Here is a 19,160-nt window from a genome sequence, read left to right as displayed (position 1 = left end):
AACCGGTGCGGGCTCATGCCCAAGGCACCGGGATTTAAGCCTTGCTCGGCCTGTCAGCGGCCCATGCCGATTGGAGACCCTCACGACTCCTGCCTGCGGTGCTTAGGAGAGTCTCATCGGGCAGATAAGTGCCCTATTTGCAAGTTGTTTAAGCCGAGGACAAAGAAAGAGCGAGACTTTTGTTTAAAGCAGCTCTTGATGGAGTCGGCACTTAGCCCTGCGGTGCTGACACCAGCCACTCCACAGTCCTCTTTGGTACGGAGCGCCCCAGCGGTTCCTGGCCGGTCCGGTACCGAGACTATGAAAAAACAGCAACCGGCACCGACGTCCCGGCACCGTTCCCTCTCTCCTGTGAGGAAGCGTAAGCTGGCGCAGACGGCCTCCAAGGCATCTGCACCAGGACCGCTTACCCAACCACCGGCTCCGACACCCCCGGCACCGACTCAGCCGGCGGCCAAACCATGCGCTGTACCGTTGACTCTGGCACCGCAAGAGCCGTTGAGTCTGGTACTGCCTTGCTCCCCGGTGCAAACCGTGGTCGAGCTGCCTCTCCCGTCGACACCCGAAACTTTTTCGACGGCGAGAGAGCTGATAGCGCTCACCGAGCCACCGCGTATCCGGCCCCCGGCACTGCTGGTGCGGGCTGTGAAGTCAGTGGGTAAGCCGGCTATCATGCGGCCTCCTTCCCCTGACAGACGAGAGAGACGGTACTCCAGGTCGCGGTCCCGGAGACGTTCTCCTTCACGCCGATCCAGATCTCAGCGCCGGTCGCAGTCCTGGTACCACTCTCCATCGCGGTACCGGTCGCACTCCCGGAAACGATCCCGGTCCCGCTCTCCTGACCGGTGGTATCGACACAGATCCGGATCTCGGTACCATTCCCGGTACCGTTCATCCCGCAGCTGCTCCCACTGCCGGGAATCGAGATCCCGGTCGACCTCCCGGCACTGGCACGGTCGATGGTCCCAATCTCGCTCCCGGCACCGTGACGACCGGTACCGTCCAGGGACAGACCGGCAGCGTCGATGGCGCAGTCCCACAGTCTCTCCGCCCCGCCGTGGCCTTCGCGTCAGCCGTCTGTCTCCTCTCAAGTGGACAGTGTAGCTGAGCCATGCACCGACCCTCAAGGGCAGGACCAGGGTCCCCCCCAGTGGGGCTTCTGGACCCCATGGACCTATCATGAGGCGCAAGGGGTACCCCCCTCTCAGTGCCCCAGAACTGCTGACCACAGGGCACCTGAGGCTATGGTCAGCCGACCTCCTCCCTCGTCATTGGTAGAGGAACCTCCGCAACCTGTAGTGTCCGAGCATCCCCCGGTCGCGGAGACTTCGCAGCAAATTGACGAGCCCCCACCGGACACCCTAGTCCCGGGCCTGTCATCGTCTTCCTCGCCGGATGAGGTGGTGGCGGGGGCGTCGTCATCGGGCCCTCCCCTGATTGACCTCCGAGCCCACCAGGACTTACTTCGACGGGGTGGCCCAAAACATTAACCTGCCCGTTGAGGAGGTGGCAGAGGATGATGACCCTGCGGTCAGCATAATCGGGGCTGATGCGCCTCTTCGGGTGGCTTTACCCTTTATTCGCACCATCCAGAGAAATGCAGATACTATTTGGCAGTCGCCGGCTTCCATCCCTCCCACTGCTCGGGGGCTGGAAAGGAAATACTCGGTCCCATCCAGAGGGTATGAGTATCTGTATACACACCCAGCTCCGGATTCACTGGTAGTGCAGTCTGTTAATGATCGAGAGCGCCATGGACAGCCAGCTCCAGCGCCGAAATCTAAAGAGGCGCGACGGATGGATCTTTTGGGACGGAAGGTCTATTCAGCCAGTGGCCTCCAACTGAGGATTGCCAACCAGCTGGCTCTCCTCAGTAGATACTCTCTTGGTGTCTCTGTCAAAGTTCACTGAGCTGGTGCCATCAGACTCCCGGACTGAATTCACGGCCCTTATTGAGGAGGGTAAGAAAGCCTCCCGGTCGGCACTCCAAGCCTCTCTGGACTCTGAAGATTCAGGAGCCAGGACTTTGGCCTCTGGGGTGATCATGAGGAGAATTCATGGCCGCAGGCCTCCACGTTGCCGCCTGAAGTCCAACACACTATCCAGGACTTACCGTTTGATACCCAGGGTCTGTTTTCCGAAAAAACAGACGCAAGGCTGCAGACCCTCAAGGATGGTCGGGTCACTATTCGCTCCCTGGGCATACACACGCCGGTTACCCAGCGGAGATCCTTCAGGCCACAGCCATACCAGCCCAGGCCGCGCCCCGATAATAGGCGCAGGGGCAGAGTGAATCGGCGTAGACTGTAGGGCAACCGGGGAAATCAGCCCCAGGTGCCCTCCAAGCCCCCACCCGGGGCCTAAACCAAACTTTTGATAGGACGCCCGAGGACGGCCCAGCAGTTTATTTACCGGATCCTTCCCCGTTGTTTTTCAACTGTCTTTCCCACTTCCTACCGGCGTGGTCCCAGATAACAACAGACAACTGGGTACTCCACATGGTGCAGTTTGGTTACCAACTCCAGTTTGTTTCGCCCCCTCCCTCCCATCCACCCTCCCCATCCCTCTTCAGGGACCCCTCTCATGAGCAGTTCCTCTTACAAGAGGTCGAGACTCTGTTGAGTTTGGGTGCCATCGAGGAGGTGCCGGAAGGCATGCGAGGCAGGGGATTTTATTCCCGATATTTCCTAATCCCCAAGGCGAAGGGAGGTCTACGACCCATACTAGACCTCCGAGAGCTCAACAGATATCTGCTCAAGCTCAAGTTCCGCATGGTAACCCTGGGGACCATTATTCCCTCCCTGGATCTGGGAGACTGGTTTGCCGCCCTCGACATGAGGGACGCATACTTCCATATCGCGATTTACCCCCCTCATCGACGCTACCTGCGCTTCATCGTCAACAGCATGCACTATCAGTTTACGGTGCTCCCCTTTGGCCTCTCCACGGCACCGAGGGTCTTCACCAAGTGCATGGCAGTGGTTGCCGCGGCCCTTCGCCGTCGTCGCATACATGTTTACCCGTATCTCGACGACTGGCTGGTCCGTGAATCATCCCGCCAACTTGTAACAAGTCAAATGGCCGAGATCCTAGGCCTGTTTCAATGGCTAGGCCTTATGATCAACGCCGAGAAGTCTACCTTAGCTCCAACACAAAGGGTGGAGTTCATTGGTGCGGTCCTGGATTCCAATTTAGCCAGGGCCTGCCTCCCTCGACCTCGGCACCAGACTTTGGCTTCCCTCGTCTGAGACCTACAGTCCTTTCCGACAACAACGGTGCGGTCCTGCCTCTGCCTCCTGGGCCACATGGTGGCATGCCCATTCGTGACTATGTATGCAAGGCTGCGTCTTTGCTCCTTTCAGACTTGGCTTGCGTCGGTGTACCGCCCGCACCGCGACTCCATAGATATGGTGGTCACAGTCCCGAGATCAACCTTCGAACCGCTCAACTGGTGGCTGAACCAAGAGGTAGTGTGTGCCGGAGTTCCATTCCGCCCACCCCACCCCTCCGTCACCCTGACCACGGATGCCTCGGCATTGGGCTGGGGTGCGCACCTCGACAACCTGCACACCCAGGGTCTCTGGTCGCCCCAAGAGCTCTCCCTACATATCAATGTCAGGGAGCTGCGGGCGATTCGCTTGGCCTGTCAAACCTTCCAAGCCCATCTCCAAGGGCACTGCGTGGCCATTTTCACGGACAACACGATGGCGATGTTTTACGTCAACAGACAGGTCGGGGCTCGTTCCTCCCTGCTTTGCACGGAAGCGATGCACCTTTGGGACTTCTGCATAACCCACTCTATTCACCTGGTAGCATCGTTTCTTCCAGGAGTGCAGAACACGCTGGCCGACCATCTCAGCAGGTCATTCCTCTCCCACGAGTGGTCCATTCGCCCAGATGTTATCCACACAGTTTTCCAGAGGTGGGGTTTTCCCCAAATAGACCTGTTTGCCTCCAAAGAGAACAGGAAGTGCCATCAGTTCTGCTCTTACCAGGGTCGCTCCCAGGGCTCCCTATCGGACGCATTCCTTTGCTCCTGGACGGGTCACCTGCTATATGCCTTCCCTCCATTTCCCCTCATACACTGGGTGCTACTGAGGCTCCGGAGGGACAGGGCCCGCCTCATACTCGTCGCTCCGGCCTGGCCGAGACAGCACTGGTACACCCTGCTGCTCGAGCTCTCGGTACGGGATCCCATTCCCCTCCCCTTTTGGCCGGACCTGATAACACAGGACTTCGGCAGGCTTCGCCACCCGGACCTGCAGTCCCTCCATCTTACAGCTTGGTTCCTATGTGGCTGACCCAAGCAGAGCGTGACTGCTCTGCTGCAGTGCAGCAAGTCCTGATGGAAAGCAGGAAGCCTTCCACTCGGTCAACCTACCTCGTGAAATGGAAGCGTTTCGCACTCTGGTGCGATCAGAAAGGTCTCAGTCCTTTCGTGGTCCCTATTCCTACGATCCTGGACTACCTCTGGTCTCTCAAGGAGCAAGGTCTCGCGGTCTCCTCCTTGAAAGTGCACCTGGTGGCCATTTCCGCCTTTCGACCTGGCGTAGGAGAACGGTCCATCTTTTCCAATCAGATGGTTTCCCGCTTCCTTAAGGGACTAGATTGCTTGTACCCGCCGATACGGCGTCCTACACCTTCCTGGGATTTGAACTTAGTTTTAGCCAAGCTTATAGGAGCCCCCTTTGAGCCCTTGGCCACGTGTTCCCTTCTCTATTTGTCATGGAAGACGGCCTTTCTCGTCGCTATAACTTCAGCAAGACGAGTTTCTGAGCTTCACGCCCTAACGGCTGGTCCACCGTATACCATCTTCCATGGAGACAAGGTGCAGCTTCGGCCACACCCAGCCTTCCTCCCTAAGGTGGTGTCGGCCTTCCATGTGAACCAGGACATTTTCCTCCCGGTTTTTTTCCCGAAGCCGCACGCCTCACATCGTGAACAACAGCTTCACACCCTTGACGTCCGCAGAGCCCTCACGTTTTACATAGAGCGAACGAAACCCTTCCGGTGTTCGCCCCAGCTATTCGTAGCGGTTGCCGATCGCATGAAGGGCAAGCCAGTCTCCTCGCAGAGGATCTCCTCCTGGGTGACATCATGTATCTGGGCATGCTACGAGCTTGCTCGTGTGCCAGCTAGCCGTCTCACCGCTCATTCTACGAGAGCGCAAGCCTCTTCTGCCGCCTTCCTGGCCCATGTCCCCATCCAGGACATCTGTCGGGCGGCTACCTGGTCTTCGGTCCACACCTTTGCTGCCCACTACGCGTTGGTGCAACAATCTAGAGACGATGCAGCCTTTGGCTCAGCAGTCTTACACTCTGCCACGTCTCACTCCGACCCCACCGCCTAGTTAAGGCTTGGGAATCACCTAACTGGAATGCATAGGAGCAATCACTCAAAGAAGAAAAGACGGTTACTCATCGTTGTAACTGTTGTTCTTCGAGATGTGTTGCTCCTATCCATTCCAGACCCGCCCTCCTTCCCCACTGTCGGAGTAGCCGGCAAGAAGGAACTGAGGAGCGGACGGGTCGGCTGGGGTATATATCCAGCGCCAGGGGTGAGCTGCAGACGGTTCGCAACGGTTCGCGCGAACCGTTTGCTAAAATTAGATGCCGGACAGCGAACCGCTTGCTAAAGTTCTCTGTCCGGCGTCTAATTTTAGCAAACAGTTCGCGCGAACAGTTGCGAATTCTGCCTCCACCTCCTGCCATGAAGCTCCTCCTTGCTTCTCCTCCCCCATGGCTTCCCGCGAATCAGCTGTTCGCGCGGGAAGCCTGGGAGGGCTGAGAAGCAGGCAGGCTTCCCCGGCCCAGGAAGACGACCCTGAGGTAGGAAACTAGGGGGGCGTGTGCCCCGGCCGGTCCCTGGCCGCGGCCCGTCCCCGCCTCCCCGGCCGCGACCCTGCCCGGCCCGCGTCCCCGACTCCCCCCGAACCCCTCCCCGGCCGCCCGGCCGCACCCCCCCCGCCCTGCCGTGCCCCCACCTACCGTCCCGGGTCCCGCCCGACCCTCACCGGCCTCCTGGCGCGTCCCCCCAGCGTTCCCGGCCGCGACCCTGCCCGGCCACCCGCCCCTGGGTCCCCGCCCGACCCTCCTGGCCGCATCCCCGCGGCCCTGCCTGGCCCCGTCCCGGGTCCCCGCCCGACCCTCCTGGCCGCGTCCTACACCCCCGCGTTCCCGGCCCCGCGTTCGCGCCTGCCCGGCCCCCCGCCCGGGTCCCCGCCCGACCCTCACCGGCCTCCTGGCGCGTCCCCAGCGTTCCCGGCCGCGACCCTGCCCGGCCACCCCCCCGCCCGGGTCCCCGCCCGACCCTCCCTGGCCGCATCCCCCCCCCTGCGGCCCTGCCCGGCCCCCCCCCGTCCCCGGGTCCCCGCCCGACCCGCCCTGGCCGCGTCCCAGCGTTCCCGGCCCGCGTTCCCGGCCCTGCCCGGCCCCTAGTCCCCGACCCCCGAACCCCTCCCGGCTGCCCGGCTCCGGCCGCACCCCGGCCCTGCCGTGCCCCCACCTACCGGCTCTGGACACGGCCCCCCACCTCCAGCCCGGCCTGGCCCCGTGGCTCCAGCCGCCCCTGCTGTTTTGCCAGGGGGCCGGGCTCCGGCAGCGCGGGTCTGTGCGTGGCGGCGGCCCCGGCTGCCCGGCTCCAGCTCTGGCCGCAGCCCTCCCTGGCTCCACCTGGCCAGCCACCTGGCTCCGGCCGCCGGGATCCCTCCGCATCCTCCGGCTCCGGCCGCGCGACTCCTGTCCTGGCCCAGCCACGTCCAGGCAGCGCGGTAAGGGGGCAGGAGGGGTGTTGGAGAGAGGGTAGGGAGTTTGGGGTGGGGGTCAGAGGGCAGAGAACAGGGGGATTGAATGGGGGCAAGGGTCCCGGGGAGCAGTCAGGAAAAAAGCAGGGTTGGATGAGGTGGTGGGGGCACTCAGGGACAGAGAGAAGGGGTAGTTGTATGGGGTAGGTGTTCTGGGGGGCCATTGAGAATGAGAGGAGGGGTTGGGTGGGGCGGCAAGGGGTTAGTCAGGGGACAGGGAAGGGGGGGATGGGTCAGGGGTCTCGGAGTGTGTGTGTCAAGGAACATGAGGGGTTGGATGGGGCACGACCCCCCCCCCGGAGGGGGGGGAAGGAGGGAACCCGTTGTTAAAATTTTGGAGGGAGGAGGGAACCCGTTGTTAAAAATTTGGCAGCTCATCACTGTCCAGCGCTATAGCGACGCCACTCCAGGGGGCGCCAGCCGACCCGCCGAGTGTTGCTAGGGTAAAAATCTTCCGACGAGCCATGCACACGGCGCGCGCACACCTAACTGGAATGGATAGGAGCAACACATCTCGAAGAACAACAGTTACAACGGTGAGTAACCGTCTTTTTTTTTTCACACCAGTGAAATTAAAAAAAAAAAGTGCTTTGAAAAGTTTCCATTGAAAAACTAAATATTTCATGAAAAACTGCAAATGAAACAAAATGTTCCTTTTGAAAGAAATCATGAAATATCCTTACCTTTTTTCAACCAAATAGATATAGGAGTGAGAATACTTAGGCCATCCTGAGTGTGCATGCACACAGACTGGTGTGACAGGGACATCAGGAAGAGCTGCTGTCATGGTAGGATGTATCATCACAGCCCCAGCCCCTTCCAATATCAGGTTCCCAAATCGTCCAATTGCTGATATTGGTCCCCTGTTGGGTTATAAGAATGGAAGCAGGCAGGGAAATTTGGAGACATAGTGAACTGCTGATGCAGCCCTATATACAAGCACAGCAAACCCTAATTATTTTGAGAAATGGGGCAATGACAAAAATGTCCTGGCTTTCCCTACCGAGACAATGCACAGATCTGGTATGGCTGTGGACCGAGAATAAGTCCGATTCTGAACTGAAGGCTTAGCTTCACGTCCTTTGGAGCTTGGAATGTGAATTTCTGAAGGAGGGCAGTGAAGAACAGGAACAGCTCTATTCTAGCCAGCGGCTCACCAAGGCAACCACGCTTTCCTGAAAAGAAGACAGTTGTGCACATCAGCCAGCGGATTCTTGTCAGAGCAGTTTGGGTCTCAGGACAAATGGGGCGTTAATTTTCCACAGCAGCAATTTTGGAACAGCGAGGAAGAAGAGATGGATTTGTCATCAGTTTCTCCCTTCTGAGTCACTTTTTTCTGTTTTTAGTACTACATTTTCCTTCACTTATAACTGTGGATGCTAAGGTTTACATTAATAATAACAGTACCACCGTAATTCCTTCTACTAATAGAAACAATCATGTTGGATAGATCTTGGATGATAGCAGATTTTAAGGTGGCCATCCTACAGCAAAAAAACTTTAGGACCAGACTTCAAAGAGAAACTGCTGAGCTCCAGTTCATCTGCAAATTTAACACCATCAGCTCAGGACTAAACAAAGACTGTGAATGGCTTGCCAATTACAGAACCAGTTTCTCCTCCCTTGGTTTTCACACCTCAGCTGCTGGAACAGGGCCTCATCCTCCCTGATTGATCTAACCTCGTTATCTCTAGCTTGCTTCTTGCTTGCTTATATACACACCTGCCCCTGGAAATTTCCACTGCTTGCATCCGATGAAGTGGGTATTCACCCATGAAAGCTCATGCTGCAAAACGTCTGTTAGTCTATAAGGTGCCACAGGATTCTTTGCTGCTTCTACAGAACCAGACTAACACGGCTACCCCTCTGATACCTGAGGATAGTAGTGAACCACTTGAACTGGAGGTTCCTTTCCCTGGGCTACTTCCCTCTCCAGCTCTTCAGCTTGTGGGGGGGCTTCCTGCCCTCCCTCTGCACAAGCCAGGTGCCCCTTACCTAGGGTCTTGGACTTCTTAGCCCATCGCAGCACTCCTCCAAACTTTCCTCTGCTTTCTCTTCAAACTGTTCTCTGCTCCAACTCCTTCAAACTGTTCTCTGCTCCAATACCAATCCTTTCTGCTCCAACTCCCACACTGTCTGATTGAAGCATGGGTTTTTATCATGTGACTGACTGCTGGTGCTCTAATTGGCTTCAGGTGCTCTAATTGGCTTCAGGTGCTCTAGTTAATCTATAGCAGACTTTCTTCCCCTTACAGGGAATAAGGCTCCCTTGTAACACTCTCCTGCTGCCTTCTGGCCATGCTGTATCACATTTGGTAAAATGTTCTAATTGGTTTTTATGAGGGTGCTTCAGGGATCTCTCCCACTTTTATCATCTTTACCATGTTTATTCCCCCTGCTGACTCTCCCTACAAGTGAAAAGAAGTGGTAAAAGGTGAAGACAGCTATTCCTTCTGTCCTCACTCCTACATTCCCAACAAGTGAGGCAGGCTACTTTCTCTTTGTGCCTACCTTAGGGTATGTCTACACTGGAGCTGGCGCACTAACACTAGAAGCGTATCCGTGGTGGCATGAGCGGCTAGCCACCCAAGTATATTCTGAGGGTCTCGGAAGGGGGTGTACTCGGGATGGCAAGTCCATCCAGCTGCACGCACCACCATGCCTACACCTCTATTTTTACCGCACTAGCTCACTCTGAGCTAGCATGGGCTTATCCCACCCACAAAGAAATTACACCTCCAGCTCCAGTGTACACATACCCCTAAGGGTAGGAGAGCTGAGGCCGCTCTTTGCTGTTGTTGTGTTGAGCCTTGTTCTAGGAGAGAGCACTTGCTCAAGAATGATGTGCCATCTACCTATGAAAAAACTGCACAACCCAGAACCCCATCCCTGGGACACAAACTCTGGCCATGGTTTTCATTTCTGAGCTTTCCATCTTCTGTCACTAATAAATGCTGTGGGGTTTTTCTAAACTGAAAATGAGAGAGGCCAAGACTTGGTGCGATAGTGCAAATGGACAGAGTCAGACACATCTCACCTGCAGAGAATGGCAGGAAACTTTCTCTTTTCTTGAACTGACCATCCTCCAGGAAGTGCTTAGGATTAAAAGTATGAGGCGTTTCCCACTCACTCTTGTCAAACAGCACTGATGTCAAACTGGGAATCAAAATGGTGCCCTAAAGAAAGAGAAATAAAGGAATTTAAACCTTCCCTGATTCCATTTTTAATTGTGACCCTCAAAGAGGCAAAAAAGAGGGGGTCATGCATTTCATTTTAACCTTTTATGATGTACAAAGAAGGCACAAAAGGATTTTGTTTTTTTTTTAAAAAAGGATAATTTTCCAGCCAGTTCTTTATCTTACATTTATCTAGTATTTCAAATCTGGCTTTCCCTGGTTTTGCGGGTAGTCTCTCTGGAGGTCCCAGAGAGAGAAGAATGGAAGCCATCACAGACTTTAGATGAAGGAGTGGGCTGTTAATCTTTGAAGAACGAGAGCTTTTCTCCCAACCGGTTTTTAAGAATTTGAGGTGTTAATATCACAACAGACAAGCAAACCAAAAATGAACACCAGTCTGATTAAAAATCAATTCCCATGTCAATTATACAGGTTAATTTCCTTCACAGGTGTGGTGTTATAGACAACTAGTTCTCCTGCATCTCCTAGGAAAAACAGGGTAGGCAAGGTTGAATTTCTAATAGAAAAAACAAGCAGAAAAAATATAAACTCTCAGGCATTCTTTATACAGCATAAGGCATCAAAAGGGAGCACAACCCATCCATAAGAACATAGGAACATAAGAAAGGCCGTACCGGGTCAGACCAAAGGTCCATCTAGCCCAGTATCTGTCTACCGACAGTGGCCAATGCCAGGTGCCCCTGAGGGAGTGAACCTAACAGGCAAAGATCAAGTGATCTCTCTCCTGCCATCCATCTCCATCCTCTGACGAACAGAGGCTAGGGACACGATTCTTACCCATCCTGGCTAATAGCCATTTATGGACTTAGCCACCATGAATTTATCCAGTCCCCTTTTAAACATTGTTATAGTCCTAGCCTTCACAACCTCCTCAGGTAAGGAGTTCCACAAGTTGACTGTGCACTGCGTGAAGAAGAACTTCCTTTTATTTGTTTTAAACCTGCTGCCTATTAATTTCATTTGGTGACCCCTAGTTCTTGTATTATGGGAATAAGTAAATAACTTTTCCTTATCCACTTTCTAAACATCACTCATGATTTTATATACCTCTATCATGTCCCCCCTTAGTCTTCTCTTTTCCAAACTGAAGAGTCCTAGCCTCTTTAATCTTTCCTCATATGGGACCCTCTCTATCCACCCACCTTTCTTTTTTAAGGGCCAGATTTTCAGAAATGTGGTGGCTGCTGGCCTTGAATGATGTATATGTGTGTAGTATATACCTATAGGCAAATCCAGCAAGTGCTCCTGCAAACTAACACTCGTGTGCGCTAAGTTCTTTTTTGCACTCCTAATTGCTATCTGCAGATATAATACACTCTCCCCCTGCTCCTGTGTAAAAACATTTCCCATAAGTTATATTAATGAAGGGTTACTGTCTGCAGAATGGAAGGTTGCCACAGGCAATGGTCTCCTGCGGCACACTTGCTGTAGAACGGTCCTCTGCCTGGCTGAGCTCCAGAATGAGCTCACTGCCCTTGAGTATGAGTTTGTCCCCATTTCACTGAGGATCAGTCCGCACGCTGGAGAAGAAGAATGCGCCCATGTGTTAGGACCTGAGGAGAGCTTCCACTGAACATACTCCGGGAATGCTGGGGTAGGAATTCCAGCCTGCTTCCTTCCATAGGGAGAAATTGTGGCTCAGCAGCATGGCTAGGTGAAGTCAGAAATGCTGCAGCTTGAGATGAAAGCAGTTCAGAATTCTGGAGCGGCTGAAGATGAGATATGCCCCACTTGTAAAAAGAAGCAGCCACTCCCATCTGCAGACACCAAGGCCCAGACCCTCAAAGGTATTTAGGCACATAACACCCATTGATTTCCAGAAGAGTTAGGTGCCTAAATACCTTTAAGTCTCTGCGTCCAAGTGCCTGGCTGACCTTTCATGAGTCAATAGCCATAGTGGTGAACTTGTGCTGCACTTATTTCTTAGTCCTTTTACTATGGTTTCATGCAATTAAAAATAAATAACTTACATCATGTTTTATGAAGACAGCCTGCAAAAGTCTGACCTAGATTTCAACTTCCTCAAAACTTGAGAATGTGAGCATCCAAGGTTTTGGTTGAGGAATTTTAGCTCACTATAGAAATAGGGACCACCTGTAAAATGCAGCTCTGGGTCTCGGTTTAGTCCCAAAATGGGTTCAGATTCACAACTGGGTCCTCCAGGTTGCGAAGGTCTTTCTATCTGAGACTTTGGTTTGGGCTTATCTCTTAATTTCTTAAACCAAGATAAGAAGTGAAAACTAAATTTCCTTCCAGCTTACTTTTGGCACATAGAATCCGGCCAGTGTTGTGTCACTAGTTGCCGTTCTGGGCACATTGAAAGGCAAGATGTTGCTTATCCTTTGCACTTCATGAATAACTGCATTGGTGTATGGCATGTTGTCTCTGTCGTCCATGGCTGGCTGGCGAGACTGGCCAATCACTGCGTCAATCTCCGCTTGCACCCTCTCTATGAAAAGAGCAGAGTTCACCATAATTCCAAGAATAATATGTTCTTGGAACAAGCTTAAGTTGTTCAGGGTTTAGAGTTCATTGTTTATAAGGCTACACCTAATAAAGCTCGATTCAAGCATTGGAAACAGCATCAGTGAGCAATGTAGAGATCTGTCATACAAATACATAAGAAAACTACAGCTGATTAGCCTGAGACAAATGCAGTGGTCAGGAGGTGAGAGGAATTTTAAAATGTAATTTAGGCATAATAGGAAGACCTCCTTTAATACATATATGGAAGGCAAGAGGCATTTACTCCACTTCTCAAAATCAAATGTAAAGGCATTATCAATACGTATTTTGTCCCTATTCAAAATAGCAAAGTCAATTACCGGGCTGACCCAAGAGATATTGGAGCATGAAAATATTTATCTGCTGGTTTTCTGTGTCAGGCAAGACTCAATTTTTTGGGGGCACAGAGTTATTCCAGCAGTTTGCAAAGAGTCCAAGGAATGCACCTATTTTGCATTAAATGAAGCAGATTATATCTGCCATTATTTTCAATAAAGGTCCCCCTTGGAGCCTCCATGGGTCAAATCTCAAGGCTGAAAAGGACACTGACTGTGTACCACGTTTTAGAAATCCACAAGCCACATTTACAGAATTAAATGATTTTCCCAATGTCTCACAGGAAATCTGAGGCAGAGCCTGGACCAGGACTTGGATATCCTGAGTCCCAGTCCTGTTAATTAGCCACAAGGCCATCTTCCTCTTTAATCAAGGGTATTGCAACTATGGATTGCACTCCTTGCCCTTGCAGTAGTTGGTGGAGGTGTAACTGAGGGCAGAAAAAAGAAACTATTCCAATAAAAGAAAGGGTTTCTGTATGGGGAAAAATGATTATTGTGGGAAGAAAGCAGCTTTGCACAGAGATTTCATAAACCAACATTCTGAGTGCTGTGAAAAGCCCCCGATGTGGCAAGCGTTAAGGGTAGAAATTCAAGAGCTCTTAAGAGATTAGAAATATAAACCGTTACCATTTACCTTGAACATCTGGATATAGGGCCATGTACAGCAGAGCCCAGTAAATGGTTGTAGACGTTGTCTCAGTTCCAGCAGTAAAAAGATCCAGTGTGGAAAATATGAGATTTTCTTCATGGAAACTCGGGTCGGCATCGGCCTTAGAACAAAGATATATGTGGGTGGGACTACAACAATATTTATTAGTATTATACAAAGCCAGGGAAACATCATTCTAGGCTCAATTCTGCAAGGTGCCGGGTGCCCTGAATTTCCATTGCCTTCAGTGAGAGTTGAGAGCACCAGGACAGCACCATTAGCGAGAAAGACTGTACTTTTAGCATCATTCTTGAGAGTGAAAAGTTTGAGCTGATTTTAGGTCTGAGCAGAGGTCCTGCTGAAGTGAATGAAAGACTCCCATGAACTTCAACTGACTTTGGGTCTGGTCCCGAAGGCACAGGTAACCTTACATTTTAGGGTTCAAATCAGCAAAGTGCACAACCATCCAAGTAGTCCCACTGACTGCTCTCCCCGGCTCAAAGGAAAACATTTGCTTAAAGGCTTTGCTGAATCAGTTCTTTCCTATCTAGGGTTTCTAACTGTTAACTAATGGAGGGTCGGATGCTCAGACAACTCAATTGGTGAACCCTGTTACTGTCATTCTATTTCTAATTTTTAAAACACAGAAGTGGTTTGTTCCTGTTCACTTTGTTCTTTGCTCTCTTACCTTTGCTATTTCCTTCAGATAACAGTCAATGAAGTCTCTGGTTTCAGATGGATTCCAGTCCTCTCTGTGCTTTGCTATTATTTCCCTCACAAAACACTTCAAATTTTCCCAGTTTTTAAAAATGGTGTGATGGCGTCCAGGTATCCACTTCATTATGGTGGGGAAGGAGTTATACAGCTTTTGACATACAAAGAGACCACAATACATTTTAGCCGAGTTTTAGAAACATGCATCTCGCGGTTTAATACACCTACATGCATTCTGCTGAAGACACTGCGTTTATTAAACCACATTGATATATAATTGTATTATGGATGTGCTCAGAGCCCTCAACTGAGATCAGGCCCCCATTATGGTAGGCACTTGACAGATACACAACACTGAGTCCCTGACCGGAGGAGCCTAGAATCTAAAGCGACAGGAGAGACAGAGCGTGAGAGAAAGGAAATATTATCGCCATTTTACAGAGTGAGAACTGAGGCAGAGAGATAGTAAATGACTTGGCCAAGACCGCACAGGCATCTGTTACAGAGCCAGAAAGTGAAGCTAGGGGTCCTGAGTCCCAGTGCAGCGTTTTAACCACAAGCCCGTTTTTTCTTGTTAAGATATGCACTGTCTTCTCTCAGCCCTCTGCTGTGACTGCTGGGCCAGTCACCAGCTACTGCTCCTATTGCTTTGGCGCCCTCTAAAGGACAATGTGCTGAATGGCCACCCTGCTAACAAATGGTTGTTTTAAAAGCGAGGAAGGATATAAAGGTCACGATGTCAGAATCTGGCCTCACATTCTGACACATGATGTTGATAATATTGATGTTACCACAGTTTTTATCGGAGATTGGACTTTGTTATTGGAGTGTTTGTAAAACACATGGAAGACTGCCTGAGCCCAGCACCGTAAGCAGATAGACGCAGGCACTGTGTTTTGCCTCTCAACATGACTGCTGCTGCAGTAGCAGGATTATGTCTCATCTCAGTCACTATGCTGTGCTGAACCGGGAAGTAACAAGAGGAGAAAGGTCCAACAGGGGTTGGATAACAACGTGTCCCTGGAAACCATGATTGCCCCTGTTTTCAGGGCCAGTGTCAGCGAGCCAGCACTGTTATGAAACACAGTAGTTTGTTCCTGCAAATGGGGCCACCTGGAAAAGCTGCCAGCTGGACGAGCCCTTGACCCTGACAGTAGGTTGGCTGTGCCTCCGGATGTCACCTCCCACCAGGCCTGGTGTGTAATGACACCCTGCCATCCTCACTGCCGCAAGAGTATCCAGCGGATCTACCCCTGCCACACAGGCCCTTGAGCCAACCCTCCCCTGAGCACAGAGTCCAATGCACAGTGTGACAGCAAGGAAGGGAGTTGCTTGGGAGCAGTGAGGATTTGGCACCTTTTCTTCTTCCTCTCTTCTACAGACACCTCCCTGATGCCCACTGAAACAGCCCACTGGGTTGTCAGCCCAGTTAGAGATCATGTTAAGTGCCTGTGGGGTGGCAGCACTGGTATAGAAAATCAGGTTTGAGGATCTTCTAGCACGATACCTTCAGGGGGGCCAGGTGAAAGAGACTAGCCAAAGGGGGAACTGAGGTGGAGAGAAATTTGTTGGGGAAAATGAGAGCATGCATGCCGCAATCAGGCTATGGTAGAAGTGAATCTGGGACAACGCTGTCACACTCAGCCCTGCTTCCAGTGAAACTGCTCGGGGTTTTGCCATTGTTTTCATACGTTTAAAGTCAAAATCAAACAAGCTCTACCTGGTTCCAAAAAGTTCCCTGGAGATACACAGTCTCATCAATCAACCGCAGTAACTTCTGGAAGTGACTATCATGATATTCAAACCGGTCCCCAAAAGTGACGGAACAGATTATGTTGGAAACAGCATTGTTAATTTTAAAGTGAGGGTCAAAAGGTTGCCCTAGAAGAGAAAATGGGAGAAATTGGTGGTGTTCTGGCTTCTTAGAAAAGAGGAAGAAATTTGTTGACAGACATAAACTATTTGGTGTGTATGAAATCCATGAATAAAACCTGAACATATGCATATATCACACACTCATACATATCCCTTGAGCAACATTTGCTGCATTGTCGCCTATCTGAATATTGAAAAACTGTTAAACACATAGATGTGATGAGCTGCATTTTGATGCATGCAGCATATCAAATCTACCAGTTCAAGTCAGTTTTTGCTATGTATAGAGCCATTTATATTTTTTCACACAGGTCTCTGCCTTTGTTATAATGTAGGGAGGTTTTACCTATATGTGATTAGGAACCACTTTCTCTCCATGGTCATTAATCTTGGCAATGAACATTTTTGTGGGACTGTTTTGTAAATTTGTGTGGCTACATTGATGCTGACAACTCAGCATTTAGTGCCATTACTGACCGATATAAAAACATGAATCCCAAACACCACCAAACTTTTGGATCCGTATTGTCAAAGTTAGACTCAAGACTCACAGTTTGTCAGACCACTCTGTTTTATTAGCACAGCGCTCTGCTAATAACACCCAGATAATGTGAGCACCATGCAAGACACAAACTATCTTATTTATACAGATAAAAGGGTGAGAACTTAACAAGATAACAAAGGAAGCAGAATCAGATAAGTTTACCTGGGCTAGGCATGCATATCTTATTTCCTTACTAACTATTACCCATCTTCTGTTAATGTTTTGCCATTAGCACCATTGTTTATGCCTAATGTTTCTTTTCCTGGCACCTGTATTTCAACATTTCTTATTTCTGCTTAAAGGTACATACAACATTTCTTTAATCCATTCTTATTTTTACAATATAATTCATTCTACTTTCACAGTATCCAAATCTGGACCATGGCACCAAGGTTCATATATGGCTAATGGTCTAAGCCAAATCCCTCATCTGAACTGAGTGTTAGGAAAGATCTGGATTCAAACATCATGTTTCAGGCACATCTCTGTTACTTCACGTTCATTGCCAAAGAAGAGCTACAATTTTTGATAGAATAATTAAAGTGTCATTCTCTCTAGTTCTCACCTTTTTCTTCCTCAATTGCATCTGTAAGGTATCTGCTCTCCTCCTGTATTCGTTCTTCTAAGCTCCTCTTCCCCAGGCCAAAGTTTCTTAGAGTTGATAAAGCAAATCTTCTCTGTTGTTTCCAGCTATGTCCATTAGAGAAAACTAATCCTGGGGTGAAAAATGATACCTGGTATATTGTAATAGTCATTAGAAGACTAGAAAACTTCAACCCTCCTTTCCTTTTTCAAGTTTAAGTGAGGCCTGACTATCTTTCCACAGGATATTTTCCTCTGTTCTGTTTGCCATGCTCATCACTATTATATCAGAGTGCCTGGCCTCTAGCTATGGTGAAGTCATGTCCAACATGCAGAAGTTACACTTTAACAGAAGGTGTATATAGCTGAGGTTCAAGGAAGTAGGCCACAATGCCGACCACAAAAGAGGTTGGAAGATGCAATTTTGAGGGATTTCAGAAGCCTAAATCCTCCCATTCTGACTCTTGCTGAAGGAAAACTTGCAAGAGACCATCCAGGATGGAAGTCCATTCTACATGCCATCACAGCTACATGGTAGTCATGAGAATCTGCTGCTGCTGTCGCCAGGGATATGGCAGTTGTGAACATGAGAGGTCAATGAGACATGAGCACATGTGTAAGTTTTTGCAGAACTGAGGAAGTCACTAAGGCCCAGATCCTCAAAGGTATTTAGGTGCCTAACTCTCATTGATTTTACTAGAAGTTAGGCATCTAAACACCTTTGAGGATCTGGGCCTAAGTTACTACCCCAGAGCACACGTCAGTGAGACTGTTCATGTGCATAAGGTGAAGTCCATTTGTAAGTGTTTGCAGGATTGGTGCCTTGATTATTAAAAACGTTACATCTAAAATACTTGAAGAAAAATATAAGAAAAGAAACTCACCAAATGTACCAAAGATTTCGTAGAGCTGAGGAATTTGTGGGCGATCAAGAAAGTATTCACCTTGATGGACAAGCACTTCTTTCACCAGCTGGAATCCATTTACAAACACAAATGTCAGGTTACCAAGCTGCAGGCTGAAAATGTTGCCATATTTTCCAACAAGCTGGAAAAAAAAATAAAAAGAGCACGTGGTTTAGTTCATATTTAATTTCTTTGATAACCAGAACTAGAGCCCATGTAATGACTACTTAATTAATAATAATAATAACTGTAAAAAAAAGTATTTGTATAACAAGATCACTCAAGGGCTCGGCTGTTCAAGCACGGATTAAAAAGAATGAGCTCACAAGTGGATATAACAGGTGGATGAAGCATGTAAATGGGGAGGAAAATGAGGTAACGGTAAAACAAGCATATCTAAGGACAATGAATGCCCTGTGCCTTTCCCTAAGGGATGTCAAAGTAAAACAGACCTACTGGTAAACAATAATTATTGAAAATCAGCCCACTCTAAGCTGAGAGGAGCAGACACCTTCCTGGCTGGTAGCAATACTGACTGCAGATACATTGCCCTTCAACGATCGTTATAGGAATGATTGTTGAAGGGCAACGTATCTGCAGTCAGTATTGCTACCAGTGAAGAAATCAACATTCTGGTTTAAACAAAACACACTCCAGTTCTGTCAGAAGCACCCCTTTCTTCTGGCCTACACCCACCTCAGGATAAACTCCCTGGGGCACTCAGGGGGTGTGACTGAAAGCTGCAGAGAACAAATTACTGGCTTCCACGGAGGCCTGTGTGAAAGGAACCCATTCTAGTCCTTGCAAGGGGACAGCCCTCACAAGTAACCTTCCAAACTCCCTTGGGCTTCATAAGTCATTTTCTTACCCTTATGAGCTCCCACTTAATCACATCCTCCCACCTAGGGCAGAGTGCTTCCAACTCTTGCCCAACTCCCCATAACTTCCGACTCTTGCCCAACTCCCTGTATTCCTTACAAGTTTTTACCAAGCCTGCATTCTTCACAAACCTGTTTAAAAGCCTGTAATTAAATTCCCTCAGGCCCTTT

General features: G+C 50.1%; 1 protein-coding gene across 1 annotated transcript; it reads right to left on the bottom strand.

Moving 5' to 3' along the window:
- Positions 1 to 7,373: 7,373 nt before the first annotated feature.
- On the bottom strand, positions 7,374 to 14,622 carry LOC120370576 (cytochrome P450 2J2-like). Its single transcript, XM_039485524.1, has 5 exons — positions 14,180 to 14,622; positions 13,477 to 13,612; positions 12,261 to 12,448; positions 9,840 to 9,978; positions 7,374 to 7,977 (listed from the first exon to the last, which is right to left on the bottom strand). Exons 1-5 carry the CDS (start codon positions 14,384 to 14,386, stop codon positions 7,802 to 7,804), a joined length of 846 nt encoding a protein of 281 aa, XP_039341458.1. The 5' UTR covers positions 14,387 to 14,622; the 3' UTR covers positions 7,374 to 7,801.
- Positions 14,623 to 19,160: the final 4,538 nt, after the last annotated feature.

The sequence above is a fragment of the Mauremys reevesii genome, linkage group 8, assembly GCF_016161935.1.
Source record: "Mauremys reevesii isolate NIE-2019 linkage group 8, ASM1616193v1, whole genome shotgun sequence".
NCBI lineage: Eukaryota > Metazoa > Chordata > Testudines > Geoemydidae > Mauremys > Mauremys reevesii.
Note: the sequence above shows the minus strand (reverse complement) of the source record. Positions and strands in the feature narration are given on the sequence as shown.